Consider the following 15,624-nt stretch of genomic DNA (forward strand, 5'->3'; position numbering starts at 1 on the left):
CAGACGTTTTCATTATCGAGCCATCTTCTTTATTAGTGGATTAATTACTCGGTTTAATAAATGTAGAAACTTCCAGAAATCCTGACGAGGGAGAAGGAAGACAGGCATTTAGTCCTAGTCTATGCATCAAAATTAGGCCTGTGTTAAAAAAATCGATTTCCCAATTCTAAATCGATTCTCATATTAATTCCTAAAAATAGATTCATATGTCTAAAGAACGATTTTTTTTCTTCCTCTTTTATTTATTTATGTATTTTTTTTTTTCATCATTACATTACAACTTTTGGTTATTTTTTTGTTTATCCCCAAAAAAGGAATGTTTTGTTGGACACGAGAATAACTGGTGCCATGTTTTTGCCTTTAAATATGTTTAAAGGTATAAAAACATTAAAGTGTTAGGTTATAATTGCATAAATTGTCTATATTTCATTACTTTATATACTGTCTTGGGGTTACATTTGCAAAAATGCTAAAAACCAAATGCTCAAAAATGTAAAACCAAAATAGACCGAAAATGGAACAAATAAAAACGGAATGTGGGAAAAATTAAAACCGATTTCATCCGTCTCTGTTTCCTCCCTGGGTCTTTTTGGTAATTCTGACCCACATGATGTTTCTTAAAGCAGTTCTATCAGCATTCTGGGAGCTGATTGGTCCTTACAGCATCATTTGCTGCCAATACTTGCCGTTTAATCGCAATATAATACTAGTAGTAATATTTTGCATAACTACAGTCATATAATTCATGCAACAGCTCAAAAAACAGTTTTAATAACACTAACCCAAATCAATATCGGATCGAATCGGATCGAATGAAATCTTGATAATCGATTCTGAATCTTAAGAATCGGAATCGAATCAATTCTTGACATTTGAATCGATCCCCAGCCCTAATCAAAATATCCCAAAATCACAGCTTTCTGGTAGAAATGCAGTCCAAAGTCTTTTAGACGACTTTAAATACATTGGTTCAATTCTGAAGTAAAAAAAAATGAAGAATGAAAAAGGAGAAAAGTGTTGCAGCCTTGATCTCTAAATCTCTAATCTCCTCTTAATGGTCTAAATTATCCTTCATCCAACTTAACATCCCAATATTTAAACTACTTCTACCAGCCTTCCTTGAACACTAGCTGTATACGCTAAAACAGAGCAGATTCAACCCAGATATATTTATTTGTCTCTGCAACAAGGGATCCTTTTATTGAGGACCTGTTACACGGGATGGAAGAATCACGGGCCATCAGCTGATTGCGATTCATGAGACGGTTCACACAGCACACCTCGGCCCGCTGGTCCGTCAGGATGCTTTAGGTGGGTGTGTGTGTCGCGTGCAAGTCACAGGACCCTTGGTAATGAGACCCTGAGGCTCAGACGAGATAACACACTGAGGTGGGAGACTGAGATAGCACGAGAGAGGAAGGTGCAAATTTTCTGCTTTTGTGGCCAGGAGGCAAAGTCCCGGCTTCAAGTGGAGGCGCACGCCTCTGCGATAGCGAATGTATTCTGACACATGTGCAATTCATTTCATCAGCACTCAGAGATCCGACAAAAACTAATTAAAAAAAAAATAAAATAAAAAATCCCAAAAAGCACTTCTTCTTTCAAGATATTATACAACTTTTCTGCAGAGATGACTTCCTAGTGTTGGTCAGACGCTGCTTAAGTGGTGATAAATATCCAGAATGTGCGTGTTACGTACCTGTCTGTTGTTGGCCAGGTTGTATGGACAGTCCATGAACTGCTGTAAGGTGCATCCCGACCAATCGGAGCCCTCGTAGCAGGAAGGCAGCTCCTCCGGTGTTGGCGTTCGCCCATCACACATGTGCAGGGAAGTTTTCCATGTGGCCCCTCGCTGCACATGCCTCCACTCACTCAGGTAGCGCGACACCGGGTCCCTCAGCAGAGTGATGTAGTAAAACTTCCTGCAAGGGGAAAGAGGAGGGGAGGTGGAAAAAAGAAGAAAACATCTCAGTTCAAGCTGATATTTGCACAGAATATTGAACGTGATGTACACTTATGTATTCAAGTCAGAACATTTTCCACTTTTTCAAATTAAATAAAATAAATGAGTCTGTTAGGATCAAAGTGGCAGCCCAAAGATAAGAAAAATAAGCTTGCTCTTAACACACAGTAATTTAATCAGATGTAATTCTCCAGGTGACCATGTGGTGACACTGTCTACAACGTTTACGTCCTCCGCGACTCAGACCGAGGGACCTGGGTTGTCATAATGAGTACATTATTATTTGAATTTACTGGAAGCAGCTCTGTGATGCACAAAAAGCAAACTGGGTAAAAGAATAAAGAGAAAAATGAGGCAGAGCAGGAGGCGGCGAGCGGCAGAGCTGATTTGTAAGGCTGAGGATAAAGTCAGTGTCGAGACCACACTGTGCAGGAAAAGAAACTGCTGGCACAAGCACATCTCCTTCCCCGACACACATCTCCGCACTTGGAAAAATAACATCCTTGCATCTGAAACTCTGACACACACACACACACAGACACACGTGCAGGAAACATCCTTTCTTTTAATTCACACTGGCACCAAGTATTAGATTTGCCTCTCAGACATGAGTCATCGCGCATCCGAGATTTGGTTGGGACTTTTTTAAGGTTTTTTTGTTTTCTTTTCCTGAGGTGTGCATGTGTGCAAAGTAATGGTGCATAGCACAGTCCCATGTCTCTCTGGAGGGGACACTCCCACCTGAGCGGAGACCTTTCCCGGGCCTTCACACTCCGGCTAATTACTGCAGTCAGATCAATCAACACATCCTCATTAAAACAGCCTACATGCGTGTGCTTATGTGTGACTATGTGCCAGCGGCGTACCTGAGGGCGGCGGTATGGATGTGTCCGGGGCAACAGACACACGTCGACCGTGGAAAGCACACACAAGGACAAACGCTGGCCTCCTCTCCCGCTTGCAGCCAGTCGGAGGAATGTTTGCACAGGGAATTTTGTGTGCTGACAGGACTTCACAAAGTCGCCCTGGTTCACACAGGCCGCCTCACATACACACACTGGGCCTTTCTGCTTTCATCGCTACATCTTTGGCTTCGCACTACAGAGCTCACCCGGGGAGAGGGGTTGCTGGGGCGGACGCAAAGCCCCAAGTGTCACACAAACAGTAGCTCTGTCTGCATAATAAAAGTGTAGCCAAAAAAATCCAGCAGCAGTGGGGAGATCCTGGACGACCGGACAAACTAAACCCTTAATCTAGGAACAGTGAGGAGATGCTTGGACTGAGAGACTACTTTTCTGCAAAACAAATTTCATCTGCCAGCTCAAGCGCAAAACAAAAAACCCAACCCCACCCTGATTTAGCCGCAGCGCAGACTGATCCCAACAAATGAAACAAATCAAGCAGCGGCGGGAGGATCATGGACAATAAAATGACTAAACCTTCAATCCAGTGGCAGCTGGGAGAGCCCAGGCAACGAATCAAACAGACCCTCGCTCCGAGGGTACAGCAGGGGAGGATAACAGACATAGAGACAAGTTTCTATAGTCAAAATCCCATCAACCTAAATCTGAGCCCCCCCCCCTTGTCCCACCCAACCCATCTAATCAAAAACAGGAGCGGTGCAGGCGAGGCAGAGCCTGCAGGAGAGCGGCTACATTATGGAGATTCCTATGATGACATTATCAGGATTCCTAACTCTCCCCAGAGTGCAGTGTGTGTTTGTGCACACCCGCTGTGTATTTCTGAGGACGAATACGCCTATTAAATCAGTGATGACATTTTCCTCCTCTTGGCTTACATCCTACGTAAAAAAAAAAAAACAAAAAAAAAAACAACATGTACTGTTTGGGCCGTTGCAACACAAGAGTGGAAGGGAGAATGAGGGAAAGGGTGAAAAACCAAGACGGAGTAAGAAAAAGTAAGGACCGGGGGGGGGAGAAGGAGGGAGGAGGAGAGGGAGGAGAAGGCGGAAGAGAATTTCAATTAGTTTTCTAATACTGTGAAAGCAGTGAGGGCCCCAAGCCCAAGTGATTTATCAAAGTTATAGCTTTTGCTATAATGAAGGCTCAGGCATATTACCGGGCAAAAATAAATAAATAACACACGCACTCACACACACACACACACATATAGGATGCAGCACACATTAGAATGAGCATGCATGCAACCCAAATAAATGATCTTAAATGGCATGTCTGCCCGTGGTGTCTGCTGGGTCGTGCCGACTGTAAAGCCGGTGCCGTGGAGACTTCCTCGATTTAAAGCCTAAATGTCTGGCTGTGAATTGGGATCCCTAGGTAATGATGTCTCAACCCGCACGCATTCACTCTCACCAGCGAGCCCACTCCTCTTTACGCACTCTTTCACACACACTCCCTGCCTCCGAGGCGACAGAGCTTTTACAGCAGACACCCCCCGCCCAACCCCAGATACACACACACACACACACAACCACACACACAACACACACACACACACACACACACACACACACACACACACACACACACACACACACACACACACACACACACACACACACACACACACACACACACACACACACACACACACACAACCACACACAGGCAGGTGATATTGCTTACAGTTGCAGCACTTGTAAAATTAACTTCAAACGGGTAATACAAACCATTCAGTCTCTCACTGTTCAGATTTAAGATCATCAACCTCTGGCTGAGCGCAGGAATTTGGAGTCTGGGCGCAGAACCCCGAAGGGCCCTCTCTCGCAGACTGCATTTTTCACAATTTCTCCAAGAAAAGCAAGATCACTTTTATAATGACTATAAAAAAAAACAAACAAACACTTTAAATTGTACTCACTCATTTGCTCATAAAACCAAAAAAAATGCATCCTGGACTGAGACGGGCCTCACTTATTTAGGGCTTTGAACCAATAAGACGTATGAGGAACGGAGTGAGGAGGAAGGGGCGTAACCAGGGCCGCGTTGGAAGGAAGGGTACCGCTTGAGACGGCAACAAAACAACTTTGTCTTTTGTCTCAATTTCCTTTTCATCCTGATCCATGTAACCAAACTGAAAACTGATGCTGTGAGCCGACGCGCTGTCTGCCTGACTAAAACAAAGGAAACGAGACATGTCAAAAATAAAATAAAAAACACATTTTTCCTTCCATCTCTCATCTTGAATACTTTATACCACCCTGTTCTCATCATTCTCTCACATCTTGCATGCAGAGCCCGGATCTCCACGTGCTGCAGAGATGTGATAAGGTGCTCGTAGACTTTTACCACCTTTGCACAGTGGTGGACAGTAACGGAGTAAATTTACTTGAGTACTGTACTTAAGTACATATCCAGAGGATTTGCACTTTACTTGAGTATTAGATTTCTTTGGTACTTATTACTCTTACTTGAATACATTTCCAAGACAAATATTTTTACTTTTACTTGAGTAAATTTCTAGGAAGGCTGAAAAGTACTCGTTACTTTCAGGTCTGCTCTTTTTTCTTCTTCCCTAAAATCCTATTGGACACAAGCTGTTTTTGTCAAAGGAGGAGACCTATCACAGTGCACGCTCTCCACTAGGATGTACGTAAAGCAGAAATACGTCAAGCCTCATCAAAACGATACCGCCAAAGTAGCCTGCGTTTGTCAAGACAGAGCCGCAACAATTAATTTAGAAAAAATATAGTAATTTACTGATGTAGAAAATAAGACATTTACTCTTACTCTTACTCTTACGTTTACTTAAAGTAAATTTAAAAGCATTTACTTTTGGATACTTAAGTACCTTTAAAAGCAAGTACTTTTCTACTCTTACTCCAGTAATATTTTGACTGAGCTACTTTTACTTGTAACGGAGTAAATTTTGACCAGTAGTATTTGTACTCTTACTCAAGTACTGGGGTCGAGTACTCTGTCCATCTCTGCCTTTTCAGTCCCGCAAATATTTTGCAACTAAATAGGAACAATGAATACTCGATAATATCCAGCCTGTTTTAGGTAATCGAGTAAATGTTAAGAGGCTTTGACACAAAATCTTGCCAGGATAAGTTGTAACAGCACTGCAACTCTGGCCGTGCATGGGGAACGTTCATGCAAGGTTTTCTGAACCTTATCAGGAGGAAACACGCCGCTGCTGCTCCTGTTACGGCCTCCGAGAGCCTGCAGAGAAGGAGCCTGGCTTTTCTGTGGGTCACAAATCACCACCTTTACCATCTCTCTTTAACCTCACTTCCTTTCTGTTTAAACCCTTCACTTTCAGCTCTTCTCTTCATCTCGTGTAAAGCCACATCCAAATTTAAAAGTGGCTCAGCCTTCTAGGAGTAGGTTTTGTTAAAAAAAACAAAATTCAAACCAGAAACTTTGAGTAATGTCCTTAGGGATGCAGCACAAATCACTTTTATTAGGTAAAATATTACTGAGGAATAATAAATTAGGGTGATGTTTACAACTGCATGTTTTTTTTTTGTTGCCATGTTTTAAATAAAAGGAGCTTTTTTTTTTCATGAAGCAACAACAAAAACAGCAGGAGAGCCAGAAATAAGGGAGAGAGAGTTTGAAGCTGCAATACACGAGAGACACCAAAATACACAGATATATATTTTTTTGCCCTCTAGAGAGAGTAGAAAAGTTTCAAAGGCTTATTTAAATATAAGGTTATGGCTCGCACTGTGATTTGCACATGCACAAACTCAAATAACCGCACACACACACACACACACACACCGAGACCGACTGCACCCTGATGTGCAAAGCAGCTATGATTTATTAATAGTCACGGATGTTTGTTGAAACCAGAACCACTCGACTTTTTCCCACCTCTAAAAATGGTATCTGGACTCAATCAGCATAGGAGTTAAACACACACACACATATTATTTATTTTTAGATATTATATATATATATATATATATATATATAGAAAAATAAAGAAAAAGAATGATAACAGCAACAGGGAAACAGGTTTGTCACCTGAGAAATGCTCAAACACGGAGGCGGTGAGAGTTCAGAGGCCAAAACTGAACAACATTTGGGGAAAGCAGATCAAACTCAATGAAACACACAGTTATTAATATTTAAAAGAAGGGTGCTATTTTTACTCACTGGAATGTGAAACATTATATATTTATTGATTTAAATTTTGTTTTTGAATCTATTGGTGGAAGTACATTTCCCTCAACTTTAAAGGAGCTTGAGGCTCCTTTTAAGAAATGAGACTCTCTAGCGCCACCCTTCACCACGACGGCCGCTGGGGGTACTGCAGCCAACAGTGAAGCCGGCACGGGAGAACGGGGAGAACGCACATGCAGCGTCATGTGACGTCACATCCGCAGCCCAGCGCGGGAAATTCGGGACCGAATTGCAGCACATTTTGCAGCACACAGCCTGTTCAAGGCAAAGGAGAGATACACTAGAGGGCTCATTCTTTTGGGTTTGGAACGCTTCATCTGACATTATTACTAGAAAATTTAAAATGTATACAGATTTTTTTCATAAATCCTGCCACAATCCGGCCTCAAGCTCCTTTAAATATGTTTTGGCTGGAAATGTAATAACCGGGAGGGGTTCCAGCTCGGAGGAGCAAAGGTTTCAACTCTGCCTTTTGTGGACGATGTGGTCGTGTTGGCGTCGGCGAGCGAGGACCTTCACCTCCCACTGGAGCGGCTCGCAGCCCAGTGTGAAGCAGAGGGGATGAGTGTCGGTGTCATCAAATCTGAAATCCTTACCCCAACCCCTCCCACCCTTACCTACGCTGGCGAATGGTGACGGAAAGAATAAGATTGTGAATAGAAGGAAAATAAATGAGTTTCATCTGGAGGAAGCTGCAGCAGCAGCAGCAGTCCCCCCCGCCCCCCGAGACAGGGTGAGAAGTTCAGTCAGCCAAGAGGGACTTGGGGTAGAGTTACTGCTCGTCCACAGCCAGCAGAGCTATTTGAAGTGGCTTGGTATCTGGTTAGGCTTCTGCCTGGGGAGGTGTTTTGGGCATGTCCAACTGGGAGAAGGCCCCGAGGCAGACCCAGGACGCGCCGGGGAGATTGTTTTGTTTTTTTTTTTGCTTTCCTCAGACAGTCCTTTTGTTCCTCTAGATGAGCTGGAGAATACGGCTGGAGAGAAAGAGTTATGGGCCTCTCCATAAAGGCTGCTGCTCCCATGACCCAAACCCAGATAAGTGGAAGTTGATGGATGGATGAATGTAATAACTAAAAGAAAATGAAAAGAGGTGTCTCCAGTCCTGCTTCAGAGGTGGTTGCTGACTGGGAACTTCTTTCTTCCCTGACTGCCAAAGCCCGGATGCGGTTTAGGTGTAGAAAACTGGTACACCAGAGGCTGATGGGAGGGATCTGACTGCCAAGTTCAGGTGCAACATCCAACTTGCCCAACAAAAGAGATACCAATTAAAACCTGATCTTCATCATGAACAAGAAGTTGCAGCAGCAGCGGTCTACAGGACTGTCTCAGAAAATTAGAATATTGTGATAAAGTTCTTTATTTTCTGTAATGCAATTAAAAAAACAAAAATGTCATACATTCTGGATTCATTACAAATCAACTGAAATATTGCAAGCCTTTTATTATTTTAATATTGCTGATTATAGCTTGCAGTTTAAGATTAAGATTCTCAGAATATTCTAATTTTTTGAGATAGGATATTTGAGTTTTCTTAAACTGTAAGCCATGATCAGCAATATTAAAATAATAAAATGCTTGCAATATTTCAGTTGATTTGTAATGAATCCAGAATGTATGAAATTTTTGTTTTTTTCTGTAATTGCATTACAGAAAATCACAATATTCTAGTTTTCTGAGACAGTCCTGTAATCGCTGCAGCTCATTCTCACCCTCCATTTCCTGCCAAACAATATTTTAATACCAGTATGTGCCGTATAGAGCAGCATTCACAATCGGTGTAAGCATATTTATAAAATATGGTTCTAACTTTGTTTATAAGTCTAGTAGGGTGTTTTAATAACATAATTATTAATCCAGCTCAAAACAGCTTGTTCGCAGCTTCACTCACACAAGCCCCAGTCAGCATTTGGAAATGCCAGCCGTCATTGTGAGGGGCATTCATAGAAAGTTGTTTACAACGGCGTTTCTAATCAAGAGTGGTGATGGAACGACGGTCCTTGCACTGCGGCGCTGTGTAGACGTCCAGAATGCGCTAGAAAGAATTTAAAAAGGCCAGCGACTAGCCAGTTTGTGGCTAGGAGCTAAGTCAGCACCCTCGGGTGGAACTGGTCATGGCTTGGGCTGCTTGCTCCGGGCGTAGCTCCCTCGCCCACGCGCCAATGAATGCCAACCTGAAAGGCTCCCAGTCACAGCTGCAATCCAACCGTTGCTGATGTCGGTTCTTCTGCCTGAGCTGCCAGCGACAGATGGCTGCTGTCGCTCCAGACGTGGTGAGAACATCCAGAACGTGGACAGATTCAATCAGAATGGATGCTTCAAACACCAGCTTCAGAACGACCCTTCATAACTAGGCCTGTGTTGAAAAAATCGATTTCCCAATTCTAAATCGATTCTCATATTAATTCCTAAAAATCGATTCACATGTCTAAAGATCGTTTTTTTTTTTCATTACATTACAACTTTGTTATTTTTTTTGTTTATCCCCAAAACAGTAATGTTTTGTTGGACACGAGAATAACTGGTGCCATGTTTTTGCCTTTAAATGTTTAAAGGTATGAAAACATTAAAGTGTTAGGTTATAATTGCATAAATTGTCTATATTTCATTACTTTATACACTGTCTTGGGGTTACATTTGCAAAAAATGCTAAAAACCAAATTCTCAAAAAATAAAAACCAAAATATTTTCATTCCAATAAAATGGAACAAATAAAAACGGAATGTGGGAAAAAATAAAACCGATTTCTTACGTCTTGCTTTACGTTTGCTCATACGTTTGCTGCCCTGGATCTGTTTGGTAATTCTGACCCACAGGATGTTTCTGAAAGCAGTTCTATCAGCATTCTGGGAGCTGATTGGTCCTTACAGCATCATTAGCTGCCAATACTTGCTGTTGAATCTCAATATAATACTAGTATTCATATTTTGCATAACTTGACTAGTCATATAATTCATGCAACAACTCAAAAAACAGTTTTAATAACACTAACCCAAATCAATATCGGAATCGGATCGAATCAAAGCGTGATAATCGATTCTGAATCTTAAGAATCGGAATCGAATCAATTCTTGACATTTGAATCGATCCCCAGCCCTATTCAGGAAGCGGTGGGCGACGTCACACAGGGGTTTGTCCAGTCAGGTTTACACCGTCTATGGTCCAAACTAGTGGCGTTTGTGAAGCCATTTCCTGCCCCGGCTTCACCTCTGGACGAGCGTCAGACGGGCCGGGCCGTGACCCGAATGCCAGCCAGTCTCAGACCGAGTGGTGTGGTAAATAACTGTCTAACACAGACTGTTGCGGTGTAAGAGTCCACTATGCTAGGGTGTCAAACCACTGTGAAATTCTTGTGGTTCGACTTGTTTCAGATGGCAAAAAAAAAAACAAAACAACAAAAAAAAACCTAGTTCTTGTGTCCCAATTGTGAGCCGTGGTTAGCTTGGCTCGCCCCCATAAATCCTCTTAGCATCCAAAGTCCAAACAGGGATAGTCGTCTACTGCAGGTATCAAGTACATATGAGGAATTCACACACACAGAGAGAAAACAACTGAACATTCCTCGTCAGAAGCCAAAATCATATGTGAAAATAACAACCGGTGATCGATCGGGCCCAATTCAAGACATCGGTAGGATGCCATTGCACATTTTGTGCTCTTTACATGACTGTTGGATAACACCAAGTGGCAACAATCCATCATGTGGTCTGAGTTAGAGGGGAGGGTTACTGAAAGAAAAAAAAAAGGAAAAATGATCGGAAATCAAATTTATTATATCGGATCCTCTTACAGGAAGGCCAGATGTCCCTAAGGGGATAATTTTCCTGCTGCGTACAGACACAGCACAAAAGGCAAAGAGTCAACATTTAAACAAATACTGCAACTTGGATCGCTGCAAAAGACAGAAAAATCTAAAAATCTCTGTAGAAAACCAAAACAGAAACGTCTTACATATCTAATTTGCACACTAAGTTACACAATAACAAACCTGCGTTTCAATATAGAGCTGTTAGTAATTTTAACTCGGTACGCCTGACCTGAATTGTTAACATTTTAGCGGGTGATTATGTTGTTTAAATTTTCACTAAATGCTGGTACTCACCTCGAATTGGACTATGTTTTTATTACCAGCTGTGCCTTATTATAATGTTTTAGTTTACGGCCTCTCTCATTCAGATCCCTGTACAAATGAGGAGAATTACAGTCAGGTTGTGAGTAATGCCGTATTTTGGGAGGAAAGTTTCTTTGTGTGCGTTTGCAGGTTCGGGGTAAGCCCTGGCGCGGCTGGCATTCGTCTCAGCCCCGTACGCTGAGACGGGAACGGATCCATGGAATGTGCTGGCTGTAGAAGCAGACAATATCAACCGTCAGCATGTGTTTGTCCTCCCTGTTTGTATTAAGAGAAGGAAGCAACAAGTCAGGACCTGAACCTTGTTAAGACTCCAGAGTCCTTCCTGTTCCCTTTTTTCCATTCCCATTTCATAAATCCGCCTTCAGACAAACACACGACTGAAAATAACCGACTGTCGGTTTGGATGTGACGAGAAACAGATTCATCAGGGAACTGAGAGTCGCTGGGTTTACGGACGACCGGACCAGACTGAAAATGTCCCATTTACGTTTTTTTTTGTGTGTCTCTGAGAAGATGACCCATCAGGTCTAAACTTCAGCCTCTGGCCTCGCTCCTGCTCCTGCCCTCTGCTCCTCTGCAACATCCATCATTTCATCCCATGTATCCAGGGTGCTCTGGCAAATAATGATGCACCGAGAGAGACCGAAATAGAACCTGGAGCTCAGAAAAGCTCTGCGGGCGTCTTCTCTGGCTGCCCTCACTCCTTCTCCCTGTACTGCTCTTGTTCTTAGTTGATCAATAACTGCCTCAGGACTCAGACAGGCGGCCTCGGTAATTTAGACTTTAAACACAGAAGATGTATGAGGAACCGAGGAAGAAGGAAGGGGCGTAACAAAAGAAAACCAAGGCCAGTGTTGGAGTGAAGGACACATATCGGGAGCTGTGGTTAAATCTGAAAACAATTGCAGTTATTTCTTTCAGTTTCTTCTATGACAAAAGAAAAAAAAAATCGATTTGTACCAATGAGCTACATTCATCATCCAAGTTGTCCACATTTTCTGCGTGTGAAACAAGTTTTGAGTGCTGATATGGCGAGATGAAAATGAGACCTGGGGGCTTTACAGAACAAGTCACGCTCCTCAATCTTCCACTAAACAGTCTCTGCAGCTTTTAGGTACGTGCCCCATGATCACATACACGCACGGCACATACAAACACGCATGGCACATACAAGCAGGCATGAGATAAAACGACGCCTGACCCTTCAGACCAGGCCAGCTTTGCCCGCTGCTGAGCTGTTGTGTCCCTCTAAGCGCCTCCTGCAGCAGACCACGAAGCCAGCAGATGTGATCTACCTTCTCTGTGGTCACAGCAGCCTGCACTGAAACCCCATCCCACGTGCAGGTTTACAGCAGTGTGGGCAACGCCGTCTCTCCTCCAGGGCCGGACGGCATGTACGTCCATCCCCTTCAGGGGCGATTACCACTGGGAACACACCGCAAGAGCTGTGGTTTCAGAGATGTGCTGACCCCGTCGTCAAGCCGTCACAATTTTGCCAAACGGGTCATCGTGCATGCATCATTCTCCCACTTCCCACACATCAACGTATTAATTGACTATTCAATGACTGCCAAATACAGTGTACTCCCCTGTGACAGATGCCAATGGAATAACAATCTATGTCAGCGGCTTTATTGTCGTAGCAGCTCAGCCTACAGTATATTATAGAGAAAAAAAACAATCAATTATAGCTGAGTAGGTTCAGTGTTTATCATAGACACGACTTAAGACTTTGCCACAATCAAGCCTCCATCGTCTAGAAAACACGGGATTACTGCCTTTAATAAGAGAACTATAACGGAAACATTATCTTTAATGGTCATTTGTGTTTTTCTGTTCATTCAAATTTGGTTGCTTGGATTATTAGATTATGAGGAATTTGTCTTTTCAGCAAAATTACGTGACAGTGATAATCCAGGAAAATCCGGTGTACAGACTAAGGGAATGAAGCAAATCTTATCATGTAAGACTTTAATCAGCAGCCAGTCTAGCGTTTCCTGATTCCGAGAAGGAATTCCAGGCAAACTGAAGCAAATCAATTTAGATCCAAGGCCAAGAATGTCCCATCGTAACAAACAAAATACCACTCGGCATGGAAGGTATTTGTAACGGCAAAAATTGTCACGTTGGTGGTGGAAATGGGAGCTGCCATGTGACCATACCTCGAGGAGCGCGTTGAAACTTAAACTGTGTCATTAGCGCCAAATTTGCTGCGGTTCACTGTATTTTAGCACAAAAAATATTTCAAGTTAAAGACGAGTATGGAGGAGAAACCCTCTGCATGGAAATGCAGCCCAGAGCTGGCGGGGCTGGATGCTGCGGTTGAGGAATGTGCAAAAACAAAAGGGAGAGTAGGGAAGAGACAGGCGAACAGAGGAGGGGATCCCCTGAGTGCAAAGCTATGTTCATCAGGAATGTATGGCCGCCTGTTCTCTCATGTAACTCCACTGGCAACAGCCCAGACAACTGTCTGACAAGGAGACAGAAAGTGCGCAGGGTGGGAGGAAATAAGATGGATTCGCTGAGAGGCGGATCGGCCGAGGACAGGACGGGTTGCGCAAGTCATCTCAGATCATTTTTTATGTTTTTTTACAGTCTCAAATTCAGTTTCCCCCAGAAAAGGCTGGAGAACATGATGACATGAGATATATCACCAGCTGATAAACATTTGTCAGCTGTCACGGATTTTGCCAAATCATTTACACTGAAAATGAGCGACTACTTACTGCTTTGAGAAAAGAGATGAGATATTTCTCTGTTCCGTAATACTTCTGTGGTGTACTGTCAGATATACATAATGACATCAGAATGTTATTTGTGTTGGCGGATAAAATCTTTAAAATGATATCAGTACATTCCGCATCTCGTGTTTTCCAATTTTTTGGGGAAATATTACAAATCCCTTTTCCAGTAAGAGTGCATCCCTTTCCCATAAAGCCCAGCATGGGGGACAAATGAAGACAACAGTAATGTCAGCAGAAGATATCCTCCTAAAGAGCCCGGTTCCCTATCTGACCGTTTATAAGCCAGTTTGGGTCATTTATAGGCCTTTTGCACAAAAGTAGTTCCATCGCCGGTTCAGAGTCAGTGGCCTAAAACATTTTGACTACTAGTATATTAAAGAAATCGTCTCACTGTAGTTTCTGCTCTGAACAATCTACAGATTGCGAAATCTAAACCTACTGATAGCAAATTCAAATTGGTTTTGTTGGTGCATCTACCATCAGTTGGAGCTTATAAACTATGACCAAAAGTCACAGGGAGGAAATCAAATCAGTCTATCCATGTAGAGAGTGTTTCTGGGTGCCATGACAACCATAACAGCTAAGCGGCATCGTAATCTGTATAGATGGTTGCAGTTGAGGAATAAAGGTGGTTAAAATACAGACTTTTTCTGCTTTTATGATGAGCACAAACACCTGGGAAGGGGCATAAGCCTCCACAACTAGGGGTGGGCAAAAATATCGATATGGCAATATATCGCAATACTTTTCCAGCTTATTCAATATCGATATTCAAAATTTGAATATCGATTTTTTTTTTTTTTTATATATTTTTTATCCCCGATTTTTTTCCCATTTTATCACCCAGTACTCCTACCTAAGTGACAGTCCTGGGCATTGCCACTCTCTACCAACCCTGGGAGGGCCCTGCACTGAGCTCAGGTTTTATTTCACGTTTTATTTCATTTTATAATTTATTTTTTATTTAACACAATTGCCTGTCCTTAAAAAATGAAAAATAATGGACAGAGGTTTATTTATTTATGGATTTATATCTATACTGACTGATTACTGTGCCTGTCCTTGGTTTTAGTTCCATCTTTCTTGTGTTTATTATCATTTGCCACATAATTAAAGCAACCTCATACTAAATTTAATGTTAATTTCATATGATGTAAATAATATGAAAAACATATACAAATATGTTGTAACTTTAGCTTGTATAGTTATAATAAAACATTGTTTTGACTCAGTTTGTCCCATGAATTGTCACTATAATCTGATGAACGTGCAACTCGGATTTTAAGATCCATCACTATTATCTGATGTACATATATACAACTTGGATTTTAAGATGTGTAATTCATTTTTAAATTTTTCGGTGAACTATGTAGAATATAATAATCGGGATATCGCATAATCGGGATATCGCAATTTGTATCGTATCGTGGCTCAAGTATCGTGATGCGTATCGTATCGTGAGGTCCTTCCCAATACCCACCCCTATCCACAACTGTGTTCAAATAAGCAGGTGTGGACCCTAAAGTGTTTCTGTAGGCGAGAGCCGTGTGTGTGATTCAAGCAGCCGGCGGTAGCCGGTGAAGGTCGAAGAGGAGAGGTGCGACATGTGCCCTTCTGGGTTGATTAAAGATGAGACGCGTTGCTGCGTTCTGGACCTTTTGTAGAGGTTTAACG

The 15,624-nt window shown here is 42.4% G+C and overlaps 1 protein-coding gene across 1 annotated transcript in view; it reads right to left on the minus strand.

Moving 5' to 3' along the window:
* Window positions 1-15,624, minus strand: part of hs6st1a (heparan sulfate 6-O-sulfotransferase 1a) — a 68,709-nt gene that overhangs the window by 7,678 nt on the left and 45,407 nt on the right. The window contains exon 2 of the mRNA XM_061742863.1: window positions 1,700-1,922. Within this exon, the coding sequence (XP_061598847.1) occupies window positions 1,700-1,922 (223 nt within the window). The remainder of the gene's footprint in view (window positions 1-1,699; window positions 1,923-15,624) is intronic.

The sequence above is a fragment of the Cololabis saira genome, chromosome 16 (assembly GCF_033807715.1).
Source record: "Cololabis saira isolate AMF1-May2022 chromosome 16, fColSai1.1, whole genome shotgun sequence".
In the NCBI taxonomy this organism is placed as follows: domain Eukaryota; kingdom Metazoa; phylum Chordata; class Actinopteri; order Beloniformes; family Belonidae; genus Cololabis; species Cololabis saira.